General features: G+C 41.4%; 1 protein-coding gene across 6 annotated transcripts in view; it reads left to right on the forward strand.

Annotated features, from left to right (window-relative positions):
* Positions 1-12,342, forward strand: part of BORCS5 (BLOC-1 related complex subunit 5) — a 62,104-nt gene that overhangs the window by 1,559 nt on the left and 48,203 nt on the right. For all 6 annotated transcript variants that reach the window (XR_005860046.2, XR_003075299.3, XM_040701033.2 and 3 more), the window contains exon 2: positions 203-346. Coding sequence is in view for 4 of the 6 variants with exons in the window: in XM_040701033.2 (XP_040556967.1) it covers positions 203-346 (144 nt within the window). In the remaining 2 variants the exon portion in view is untranslated. The remainder of the gene's footprint in view (positions 1-202; positions 347-12,342) is intronic.

Consider the following 12,342-nt stretch of genomic DNA (forward strand, 5'->3'; position numbering starts at 1 on the left):
GAAAAACTTTGTTGAATGGATTACATTACCAGAGGGAGGATGAGAAGGGAGGGTACAGTTAATGGTTTCAGAGATCTATTTATGTTATAGAAAACCTACTTGCACAGCATTAAATGTGGTAACATTCTCATAGGATTAAATTCAGATGGAATCTGTGTATTAACTTGATTGTTCCTTTTCCTCTCTCATTTTGTTCTTCCAGCATCTCCATCCCCAGCTAAACAACGAGCAAAAATGGATGACATTGTGGTGGTAGCCCCAGGAACACAGTCTTCACGGAATGTGAGCAATGATCCAGATGTCATAAAACTGCAGGAAATTCCAACGTTCCAGCCCCTTTTAAAAGGTAAGTGATTGTTTCTCCTCTGTTTTTAAAGGCCTTTTTTTGGGGGGGGGACCAAATAGAGTGTGTGCTTTGTGTATTTTGAGGTTCCTGCTGAAGTTTACGTTTCCATCCATGTTTTTTGCTCCCTTGCCCTTGCTTTAAACCATAGTTGGTTGGTTTTTTTTTTGTCTTTCGTAATTATTTCCAACCTTCTACATGATGTATGAGCCAGAGGTGTGCTAGTAATGATCTCTGATGTGGAACTACCTACTGTGCAGACAGAATGGCTCCAAGTTTCCCAGTTTGCCAGTACCACTTGGTTGAAAGGATGTCCAATAAGGATGCTACATGATGTGCTAATACGCTGCAGACTACAGTCTCTAGTTTGCTCTAGGTTCTTAGAAATATTTGTGTGTTACTATCTTAGACTAAAGCTACGTTTCAGTTACTTGAAATCGGGATTTATTCTTGAGGTTTCCAGTCTCGAGCAGACTTTGTCCTTGTTTAGGAATGGGAGAAAACTGTCCATGCACCTTATGGCCTAGCCCTGGCTATCTCTCTCTCTCTGGAGGCTGTGCAGAGCATCTTTCCTGTTACCTGAAAGTCCCTTGGGAAGAAAAATGTATGCAGCAGCCTGCATGAATTGAGCTGGTAGCAGCAGCCAAGTCCTGACCTTTTCCTCTTCCTGTAACAACATGGGTCAGCAAACTTGTGTGAATACATCGTGTAGTGAACACTTAATTTTGGAAGTTTGAGTTTTAATGTACATATGTGCATTGGCTGGATTTCTTGTGCGTGCCTTGTAGGCCTGTTGTGACAGTGAGAAGATGCTGGGCTGCTAGTCCTTGCTGCTAGAAGGGAGTGGTCTCGTATAGCTGAAGGTTTAGGCACTCCTTGCCACTGATCCATGCGTGGCTGGTGGGGAAGTGTGGTAGCTGCTTTGCCCTGCAGGCATCGCTAGAGAGGATGTAACATCGCTATTCAGGCAAACTCTTCACTCTATTTATTCATGGAACATGACTAGGACTTGTGGACAGACACTATGATAAGCCCAGTGGGCCAAATGTCTGGCATTTTATTGGGTATTACTGGAGAGGGATCTGGGTCTGCGTGGCACTGGTAGTACTCTTTCCAGCAGAAGGAGTTGGAAGAGGAGATGCCACTGAATACCAGAAAAGCAACCACTGATGTTTTTAGGGCTAGCACTACTGTCCCTCATGACTGAGGAGGGTGTGCATTGCCTATACCTTTTCTCTGTTTTTTTTTTTTAAAAAAAAAACTTAACAGACAGTGATGTTATAGAAATCTGTGTTTTGTTGTATTGCCAACACTTCTACTATCACTTTAGAACTGTCTGTGAGATTGCTGAAGTTGGTACTGCAGACTTTTGGCAGAATATTCTTTGCTTGTGTCCTGCCTTGCACTAAAGGTAAAATCAAGATCTCACCAGTGACAGCTTGCAGTGTAAATGCTGAAACCCAAATTCACAAAGGGAATAAGGAAGCTTTAAGAGATCAAATTTATAAGATACATTCAAATCCAGCGCTGAGATTGTGTATTTGTGAACATGTGATGGCAAAGAGCTTCAGTTCCACATAGCTTCAAACTATGTTTGCCCAAGAACTGTGAAAGTCCTGAGAAGCAAAGCTGCAGTCACTTCCAGGGGAATGGTTCCTGTGTAGGTGCTGAGAAATAAGATGGCTTGAGACGGGAAGTGAGAAAGGTGAGGTAGCAGCAGCCATGTGGCTGAGAGAGACAAACTGGAAGGTCACCAGTCCAGACTCTTTAAATAGTAAATATGCATACATTAAGATATTTAATGGTCTGTTGTCTTTGTTGCTATGTTGCTTTTGCTGATCGTGTTTTGGACCAAACTGTAAATAAAAGAAAGAAAAGGAACAGAAGCTATCACTTGATATGCTAGGAGTCCCTTAAGATGTGGGGACATCTGGTGACTACTTATGAGCATTGCATGCTTAATTGTGTCGACCGATGTGAAGAGATTTTTGCATCCTCAAATACACCACTGCTTTAACAGCAGGACCTTGATCTGAGTTGAATCTTTAGAGATCCCAGGTGTGCCACAGGCATGATGGAGAACTTGTTCTGTTTTGGATTGGTCTCTTTGTTCTTCACATGCAAGACCATGTTCGTGGATAAAGAAGGATACTGGAGCTCTCTTAGGATTTGATCCTAAAGCTTCCATCTCAGGAGCAATCAACTTGGAGAGCTTAAAGCATGAACTGATAGTTATTTTGAGCTTTGTTATGCTTTTCAGTTTGCCCTTGGCTAAGCAAAGCTAAGGGATTTCCTTTTCAGGTCTCAGAAGAAGCCTAATGGTTAAGTTAATAGATTGAGAAAGCACGTTATCAACAAGAAACTGCGTTTTTGCAAGAGGCAAAACACTGAAAAGCCAAAACACTTATCTCTCCTGGCCATACAGTTATATACCCAAACTTATAATAAAATGACAGTGTTATGCCCATTCCATGCTTTCATACTAGATTTACTTTGATTTCTTTGGAAAAATCCACACACTGGAGTTTTATCAGCTATGGTGTCATAGGACTCTTAATTATATTTGTCTTCTCCAAACTTCAGTGATAATTACTAAGCATGTATCATAAGCAGTGTTTGAGAGGTTAGATTTTAAGCATTTGTTGGTTCTGGTGTGAGAACCTGTCAGACAGTTGTTCAGTAGGCTAGCACTACTATCTTGAATTGGTGTTATAGCTCCTAGAATGGTGGGTGAGTCGAAGACTGGAGTATAATTTTTCTTTTATATGCTGGGGAATATCTTCATATCTTCTGCAGTGCTATATTCATGTAGACAGAAAGGGGTGAGTGCTACCAGATGTGGTTAGGAAAGCATTCCAGTGGATGCCTGTTGTATTGCTGTTCACAAAAGTCAAATACCAATCCTGCTCAGAGGAAAACATTTGCTTAGAAAGTACACCTGGGAGTTAGATGCCTAACTGTTTTTCCATATTAAGTGCTGTATATTTGGGGTACATAGAGGCTGAGTGTGCAGACTTCTAGTAGAAATTCCAGCAGAGAACTTCACTATTTGAGAGTTTGTTTATTCATCTTTGAGCAGCACGGAGAATATAGAATCTAAAGTTCTGAGTGCAACAGGGAGTCTCCAATGAGAATTCTTCTTTGAGTCATTCATTCCCTGTAGGAACTACTTCGTTATACAGAATGAAATATTATGTGCTGTTTCTTTTCTTTATGCTGCTTCCTGGTGATATGTACACACAAATGAGGCTGCTTCTGTTTAGTGTCCCTGATTCTTGCAGCCTATTTAAAGCATAAGGTCATAATCAGCTGCGTATGCAAGTCCTCATCTGTGAATTCCAGAGAAAAGTGGATATTTTGCACAAGGAATACTCTGTGCTTTTTTTTAACCTATACAAATTTTCATGGTGAGATAAGTTGAGTGCAGTAATGATTTATTGTTGCAAACTTCACAGAGCTCTGGAGAGGGGTGTTTAGTTTTTTTTTGTGTGTGTTGTGGAAGCAAAACTCTTACTGCATTCCTCTGGAGGACATCATCATCTTTCTCAAAGTTCAGGAAAGACTGAGACCTGTCTTTCTGATAGCAGTGCAGTGTTATGTTAAACAAAAAAGGTGGACAAATATAAAGGACATGTCAATGCATGTTAGCAACATGAGAGAAAATGCTCAAGAACTAGTCATCCAAATACAAATGTAATTGCTATCTTGTACAATGGTCAGCAAGACCTTCTTGCAAACATAACATGGGAGGAGCTTCATAGCAAGAATAAAAGCCTTGACTAGTGCATCTGATAAACTTAACTAAAATGGGATGAGAACCACACATATTCTTTACTGATCAACTCTGAGAAAGAGAGGAGAACGTGGATGAGACTGGAGTTTGTTGTCTGAGGGCTCTGTGCAGCTGCCCTGTAAGTGACATACTCTAGACATACTAGTGCAAAGTAAATCTAATGAGTTTGGTTTGGTTGTTTCCTTTTCTTTAAGGAAGACAACATAATTGATGCCCATTTGTGGCATTCTTCTTTCAGGAGAAACAATTCAGCTTTCATTGGCACTGGGTCAAATGAAAAGCAGAAGGCTCCCAGGTTTGTATTAGAAGAAAAGTCATGTTTCTTCATAGCCAGTTGACAGAAATTGTCACAAAGATGTTCTAAGTTACAGTGGTTAGGTTGTTGATATACTTTGGAAACTTGAGGTGGAAGAGAATGTCTTAAAGTCTTGTCTGCATGATGGATCTTGAAATAAATTAACTCTGTATTTGTTCTTTGTAGGGAAATTTGAAAATAAATTTGTTCATACTTACGGGTAGCATCTTGTACTGGTAAAAGGTCTTCTGTGTGAAGTAGTAAGCAGAGATGTGGCATGAGCATCAGAATCTTTCTTACATTGCTGTGTCCCTACCTTTTTCTCGTAGGATTTTGTAATTACTGGCTCTGCGGTCAAATGTAATGATTCTTCTGATTACCTTGTTTGTACTGTGAGCATTTGTGACTTACTGCCTCTGACAAAAGCTGCCAAAAAGGCATTGATTTCCTGCTTCTGCTCGCCAAGCTCAGTTGTTAATTTTGAGTCACAGAGGTATTCTGTCATTTCCAAATCATCCTAGCCATCAGAACAGCTAGTGGTACTGGGATTGTGTCTAATAAGTTGTTTGCAGATTTCTTATTTTTAGTTTTTAAAGAGGATGTCGTTGCAAATGGTCTCTGTGCTTTATTGAGAGATATTTCTGTAAAATCTGAAAGTCAAACTTCTGGCAACCAGTTGCCTATGTAATACTGGCAGTTCTTTTGCACTGCCATTTTTCTTTCTCTTTTCCTTCTCATTTGAAGGAAGCTGTTGCCAACGTCCTGGTAGCTTCATTTAGAAGCATAAGTGATATTGAATGGTTCTGAATGCTATACATAAAGTGAATTTTCTGAGTAATTCTTGCTGATGTTTGAAGATAATTCGGTGGCCCTGTCTTGCATTTTGTATTGCCTACAGAGGAAATCATAACTAGAACATAGCATGAAATCTAGCATAATAATACAGTATAAGTATTGAAGCTATTCCTGATGCCTGCTTATTCTTTAGTGTCTGTGGGTATATTTGCTCTGATAGCTCTACCTGCAGAACTTTACTGGGCTGCCTTGCTACTTACAGCTTGCATGGGAACTGTTGAGTCACGGCCTCAACCACTGATCGATCACCTGAGGCAAGGACTGGGTCAGCCCTGGGAGCACAGGTGAAGGCAATTCACCTGTCTGACTGGAAGGCTCCACCCCTCCTAGGCCCCATTTAAGGGCTGATTACCACTGGGAGAGGATCTCTTTCTGGAGATTCCTCCTTTGTGGAGTTTTTCCACCACAAGCCTAGATCCTTGGAAACAGGTTAGCATTTCTTCCTTGATTGTTTCTTTTTCACTACAATAATCTTTCCAACTGTAACACCTGTAAAGTACCATCCTAACAGCACTACTCTTCCAACTGTACACAGCTCCATTCACTTTTCTGCTTTCAGCTGTTAATATCATGAAGTACTCTGTGTTCACTAGGTAGGAGCAACTGTTGCAAACATCTGGTGTTTGAACATACAGAAAACAAAGTTGTGACTGGGATGCATCAGTCACACAGAGACTGAAGTAACTTGTTGGTCAGAGACTTGATGGGACCTTGCAATGCTCACTGAATTCCTGGGTGAAGCTGACACACAGATAAAAAGCTGTAGCATCTTTGCAATTTACGATGGCAGTGAGCACTGTAGGCATGTTAAGGTAGGTGCACCAAAGGTGACCGTGGATGCTGAAGAAAAATAGCTGTGTTTTTTTTTTATAAAGAATAATTGCTGTGTTGGAGGAAAGGATGAATGGTAATTATGTATTTGAAACAGCATTTTAATGAGGGATCTCTGACAGATTTCACGGTTGCTATCATCAGCGATCCCTTCAGCTATTAAGAAGCCCTACTTCCCTTCTGCTGAAAATCTGAAATAAATCTTTGGAAGAAAATCAGCAAGAGGTGCCAAAGATCACTTTGCTGTGAAGTCCTGCCATTAGGAATCAGTGAAACTGTCAGTAGAATGCAGGCAGTTTTGTTTGTTTAAAAAAAGGTTAATTTTGGCTCCTGGTTGCCCCCTGCATCCAATGAACTCCTACCTCCCCACTCAAAAATTCCCCAGGCAAACAAAAAAAATCAGTATATGCACGCTATATATAGTATGTATAAACTATACATACAGACTGTATATATACAAAACATGTGCTTGGCCCCCTTTTTGATGTTCCACTGCCTGATTAGTGACTGTTCTTGGGATGCTTGGCGTCTCGCTGCTTGTCAAGCAGCAGCATCACAGTGGACTGCTTTTCAAATTATTTTTTATTGTTTGTTCTTAGTATTTGTAAGCACTTTCTGCATCACTGGAATTTATCAATCTGTCCAAATCCAGATTATTTGATTTCTAGGCTAGTCAATTTATTAAGAAAGGTTAGAGTTAATCGACTGGTGCAGTGTAAATTATTACACTCTGAGTTCCTGGTTCTTGATTTTTTTTTTTTATTTATTCTTTTTATTTGTTATGGGTGCTGATTCAGTTAAGCAAGCATGGTCAAGATAAAGCATGTGTGGATACTTCTGTATCCACTGTTCAAGAGTTGTCGTCTCCATTGTGCCCCTCTACTTGGTTCTTGTGAGGCCCCATCTGGAGTACTGTGTCCAGGCCTGAGGCCTCCAGTACAGGAAGGATGTGGAGCTCTTGGAGCGGGTCCAGAGGAGGGCCACTAAGATGATCAGAGGGCTGGAGTACCTCCCCTGTGAGGAAAGGTTGAGGGAACTGGGGTTGTTTAGCTTGGAGAAGAGAAGGCTCTGGGGAGACCCCATTGCGGCCTTCCAGTACTTGAAGGGAGCGTATAAACAGGAAGGGGAGCGGCTGTTTACAAGGGTGGACAGTGACAGGGCAAGGGAGAATGGTTTTAAACTGGGGCAGGGGAGGTTTAGGTTGGATATTAGGAAGAAGTTTTTCACTCAGAGGGTGGTGACACACTGGAACAGGTTGCCCAAGGAGGTTGTGGATGCCCCATTGCTGGAGGCATTCAAGGCCAGGCTGGATGTGGCTCTGGGCAGCCTGGTCTGGTGGTTGGTGACTCTGCACGTAGCAGGGGGGTTGAAACTCAATGATCACTGTGGTCCTTTTCAACCCAGGCCATTCTATGATTCTGTGATTTCTGTGTGAACACTGATGTTCAAATAAAAAGTGGATTCCAAAAAGTCAAATGCAGATTATAACCTCCCCCTTCTAATTAAAGGTTTGATATATTAAAACTACACAAAGATAAAAAAGATCATTAAAGTAGAAGTGAGGAAAAAACCCAAGTCTGCTCAAGCAGTAAGTCATGTTATCAAAGTGCTATTGAGAGCTTATCGTCACTGTGTTCTCCCTGTATGAGTATGTAAGATGAGATCAGCAAGCAAGTAATAGAGCACAGGTCAGCAGGCTCATTGTTACAAAACCTTGAACTTTAGAAACAAATTTGATCTGCCTCTATTCCTCTCGTAGGGAAGCTTAACAGGGAAGGAAAATGCCATGAATTTCATGGTTCATTTGGCTTGAACAGTGAGGTCTGAAAGACTGAATTTTGTAACATTCCCTCTATTTTCTCTGTGGACCTAGTTGTGGTATACTTGGCTACACTGTGAGCAGTCTTTCGCACATAAACCAGGAGTTACGCAGTTACGTATTGAGTTCTGAGTATCACATAGTATTCTGAAATGTGGTTCATCTGCTGAAGATGATGCTTTTTGATTTGTAGTAGTAAAGAGAAATTAGTAGTAGTTTTGTTACATAGCAAGTGGAATTTGTGCATGTTATAGTGGCTCAGGAGAAGGGGTTGAGAGCAGGGTGCCTACTGCCTTGCTCACTCCTGCTTCCCCTTTAATTTCTCAGCCTCTCACTTTGCTCTGCCCTTGTCTCTCCCTTGGTCCTGCATGTGGGGCTGTGGGCTTCCCAATGGACAGTGGTGTGAGAGCTGCTGCTGGGAAGCTGCTTGGCTCTGGTAAAACCAGGGACATCCTTGGCACCCTGTGTAGCAAAGGGTTACTGCCTGGGAGGTTTTGTAGTGGAAAGCCTATCTTCCTGCTGTCTTAAGATGCTTAAGATTGCACTGGGGTGGTGTGAGCACCTTTTATATACTGATGTCTTGGATGCTTGCAGATAGCTTTGTTCCAGCTTTTCTTTTGTGTGTGCAACTCGTTGTGTTTCCTAGATACTTTTATTGTACAAGTCTACCTCTCTTATGTTCCAGAATGTTTACTGACTGCAATTCTGTCATGTAGTTTCCATGGAGGCATGTGAATGTCCTGGTTGGCTTTGATGTGCTCATGAGTCGTAAAATGTCATGTGGGGCCTGCCTGATTGACTGTTGTATTGGACATCCACTTTAAGCTGATCTGTGGCTCTGTACCACTCTGTCTTTTCACTTGGTAAAGAGTTGAAGGGCAGAAGTTGGTGCACATGTTGTTAAGGGAGGTTAAGAGCAAACATTGTGGCTGCTGTTTGAATGCCTTTCTAGTTTGTTTGTTCTATTCTGTAGCTAGAATGTAGAGAAATTACACTCATCTAACATTTCAAAAGTATGTTGTAATGCAGTCACACTTCTGCAATTGGAAAATTGGGACTTTCTGATTGCAGGCTGCAGTTCTCTACTTGATAAAGTGGAAGTATTGTGTAGAAGCCACTTGTGTAATTTGTGTGGGCTCCAGAGCACAGAGTGCAGACTGGTGTTACAGTGAAGGACCTAAGCACCTCAGTCAATAGAACAGTTTTTTCCCCATGTTACATCAACCTGGCAATGATGTGAGCACCTAAAAGTGAAGTGCAGTGGTGGATGTTGGTTGGGGTGCTGCTATAAGAGTGTTCCTACTGAGCTGCTGCTGGCAAGGCAAGGGGTCAGTGTCCCTGGCTGCTACTATGTAAAAGAAAAACACGTGCATTCCTTGTGTTCCGGGAGTAATGAGGCTCAGCAGCAAACCTGAAACTCAGTGCTGTATGTTCACTTCTTTTTCTGAATCATTGCTCTTTATCTATCTCCATTAATATGGATTAGGACAGACTGCAGTCAGGGCAGCTGCCACTAGGTGCCACTGCAACACATAAATATTGGTAGATTTCTTTGAAAACAGCTGGAAGCAGTGTTGAACTAGCCTATTGAAAACTGCCCTCTTACTTATTTATTTTTGGACTTTCATTTGTGTTCTAGTTACCGTCACTGGAGCAAATGACCTGGGATTTGGTAGCATTGCTGGCGAACTGGATTTGGTACCAACTGGAACTATAAGCTGAGCCACATATAACTGAGAGATGACTATAGGTGGAAACAATACTGGGTCTGTAAGGAGAAATGCTACAGATACTTAGTTCTTTAGCTGAAAGCATTTCAAAAATCTTTATGATCTTCAAAAGTAAAAATCATGGTGACACCTATCTTCTGTTCATACTAGATGTTTGTGAAATGTGTATGGTAAGAAAAAGTATAAATCAATGGTAGTCCAGGTGGAAGCACTTCAAGTTCAGCTCCTGTTTGTGGCTGTTGATCCTAAGTACACCTTCTGTAACATGGAGCTTAATAGTATTTTCTTGGCAAGTCTGATCCGGTCACAGGTGTGCTAAAGACTGAAATTGTTGTGTAGTTAAGTTTTCTCTAGAGGCCCATTGTGCTGGGAAAGATGTTTTTCCAGCACAGGGAATGGAACTGGGGAACTGATGTGTGTAGAAAATGATTTGTAACAAGCTCTCCATCCCTCAGTCCCTGAATGTTCAGCTCAATCAAATCTTCTCTCCAGTTCCTCACTGGCCCTACAAACCATTGCTGCTGTCAGAGTACGCAACGCAGTATGAATTGAGACCCTCTGGTTTTTGGGCAAGGAGGGACAGCAGAAGTGAGAGAGAGAGAGGAGGTATGAAATTATGACTTTTAAGTGATTGTCTAAAATTCCAGTTTTTGGTATTTGTTTTTTTATCCCACCTTCCTTGAGCTAGTCTCACTTAAGTGAATGTGTGTGTTTGGGGTGGATGTTTGAATTGATCAGATGTGTGCTCAGCTTAAAATCCAGTGCTTTGCTGATTCCCAAGTAATTTCTGTGGGGAGGGTGAGCAGAAGGGGAATTTTTTAAACCTTCACCTCTGTTGCCTGGGAAATGTCATTAAGATATTTTCTCTTGAGTCTGTTATGCCAGTAGGAGTCCTTTGATTTTTGCAAAGGATTGACTGCATTCTCTATTCATCAGTGTACTGTATACCAAAACATCTGGATGTCAACTGGAGAATAATGTCCTTCTTTTATGGGAGGTATGAGTCTTGGTACTAAAGGAGGTGTTGCAATATATCAGAAATTTAAAGTTGTAGCCTAATTTGCATGTAATCAGTTTTTAAAATGTTAATATAGGCAACTTTAAATACTTGCCTAAACTAGTTTTCAGTGAGTCACCATGCAAAATTGCTTGTGTGTGCACCCTCTGATCTCACTGTTTAGAGTGAGATTGCTGGCAACACATGCCTCTTTAGCACTCAGACTTTGGTATAGTTCTACTGGTGTCTGATCTTCTCTTAAAATTCATTGCTTCTCTGACCTTTCTAAACATACATTGCTTCCCATCCCTTTTAGTTGGCATGTTTCAAGCTGAAATAGAAGCAGAGTGCATAGAGTGCTGAGGAAGACCCTTACCCTGGAGTCCCTTTCTTTTTCAGATGTTATCTGCCCAGACAAGTGATCATCTCTTCATACTATGCTTTTATTACTGCGGTGGATCTTTTTTTCTGTCTGTATGCTTGGACAAACTTTCAAACACAGGACACTATTGCAACTAGCCCTGGCCAATGCAGGTGTACTAGGCACAGAGCAGGCACATCATTGGAATCTGACTCAGAGACCCTTACATAGCAGGTATAAGTCACAGTTGTGGTGGAATAAACGGGATGTTTCCAGAGAGCTCCCTGGGAAGTGTGATCATTTGCATTGTAAAAGAGGGGGGAAAAAAAAAACCCTAGTAACTTTTTTGACTGTGTTATTGTGCATACCCTTTGCTTTTAGTTTTTCTGGGTGAGCTCAAAGAAGTGATGTGATGAACTCCAGGAATTAGGAGGTAGGTGCTGCAACACAGTGATGTTTCACAAATTTGAATTCAAATTGCTTAGTAAGACATTTATTTCAATTGCTGGTAAATAATTTCTTTTGGTGTGATACCAGTCACAAATAAAATGACCAGGAAGGAATTAGAGACACTTTTGATGTTGACTGATCAATTTGCAAGGAAGGGGTTGGGATGTTTGGCTGGCTGGGGAAGAGGATGAACAAAATATTGGTCAGATTTTTTAATTAAATTTATCCTTTGTAGTAGCAGTGTCAATGGACTTCTGTCAAGTAAACAAAGCCTGAATTTATAGGGAAAGCTGGATGGCAGAAGAGGGGATTCTGATTTTCACAGAATCACAGAATGGCCTGGGTTGGAAAAGACCTCAAGGATCATGAATGTCCAACTCCCCTCCCCCCCGACCACAGTCAGGGCCACCAACTTCCACATTTAGTACTAGACCAGGCTGCCCAGGGCCCCATCCAATGTGACCTTGAACACCTCCAGGGATGGGGCATCCACAACCTCTCTGGGCAGCCTGTGCCAGCACCTCACCACTCTCATAGTAAAGAACTTTTCCTTTTGCTCATAAGGCTTCTTGAGGCTTCTTGATTTCATCTGAGTAAACCAAAGTTTATCTTTCCACAGGAAGTGGAAGAGATAGTGGCAATGGAACTTTTTAAAAATAAGCCTTGTTGCTTTCCCTCCTGCAAGATTAAATCTTATTCTTCTGTGACGTAGAAGTACCAAAAAATATATCATTGGAGTGATAGCAGACACCTGTGTTTATGCATCTTATACATTTGCGTGAACTGGATGACTTAGAGCACCTGCTCTAGTCAGCCTAGCAGGTAACATAGGATGCTGCAGGACCCTGTTTGAAAGAAAAAGGAAATT

This window comes from Gallus gallus, chromosome 1 (assembly GCF_016699485.2).
Source record: "Gallus gallus isolate bGalGal1 chromosome 1, bGalGal1.mat.broiler.GRCg7b, whole genome shotgun sequence".
Lineage (NCBI taxonomy): Eukaryota > Metazoa > Chordata > Aves > Galliformes > Phasianidae > Gallus > Gallus gallus.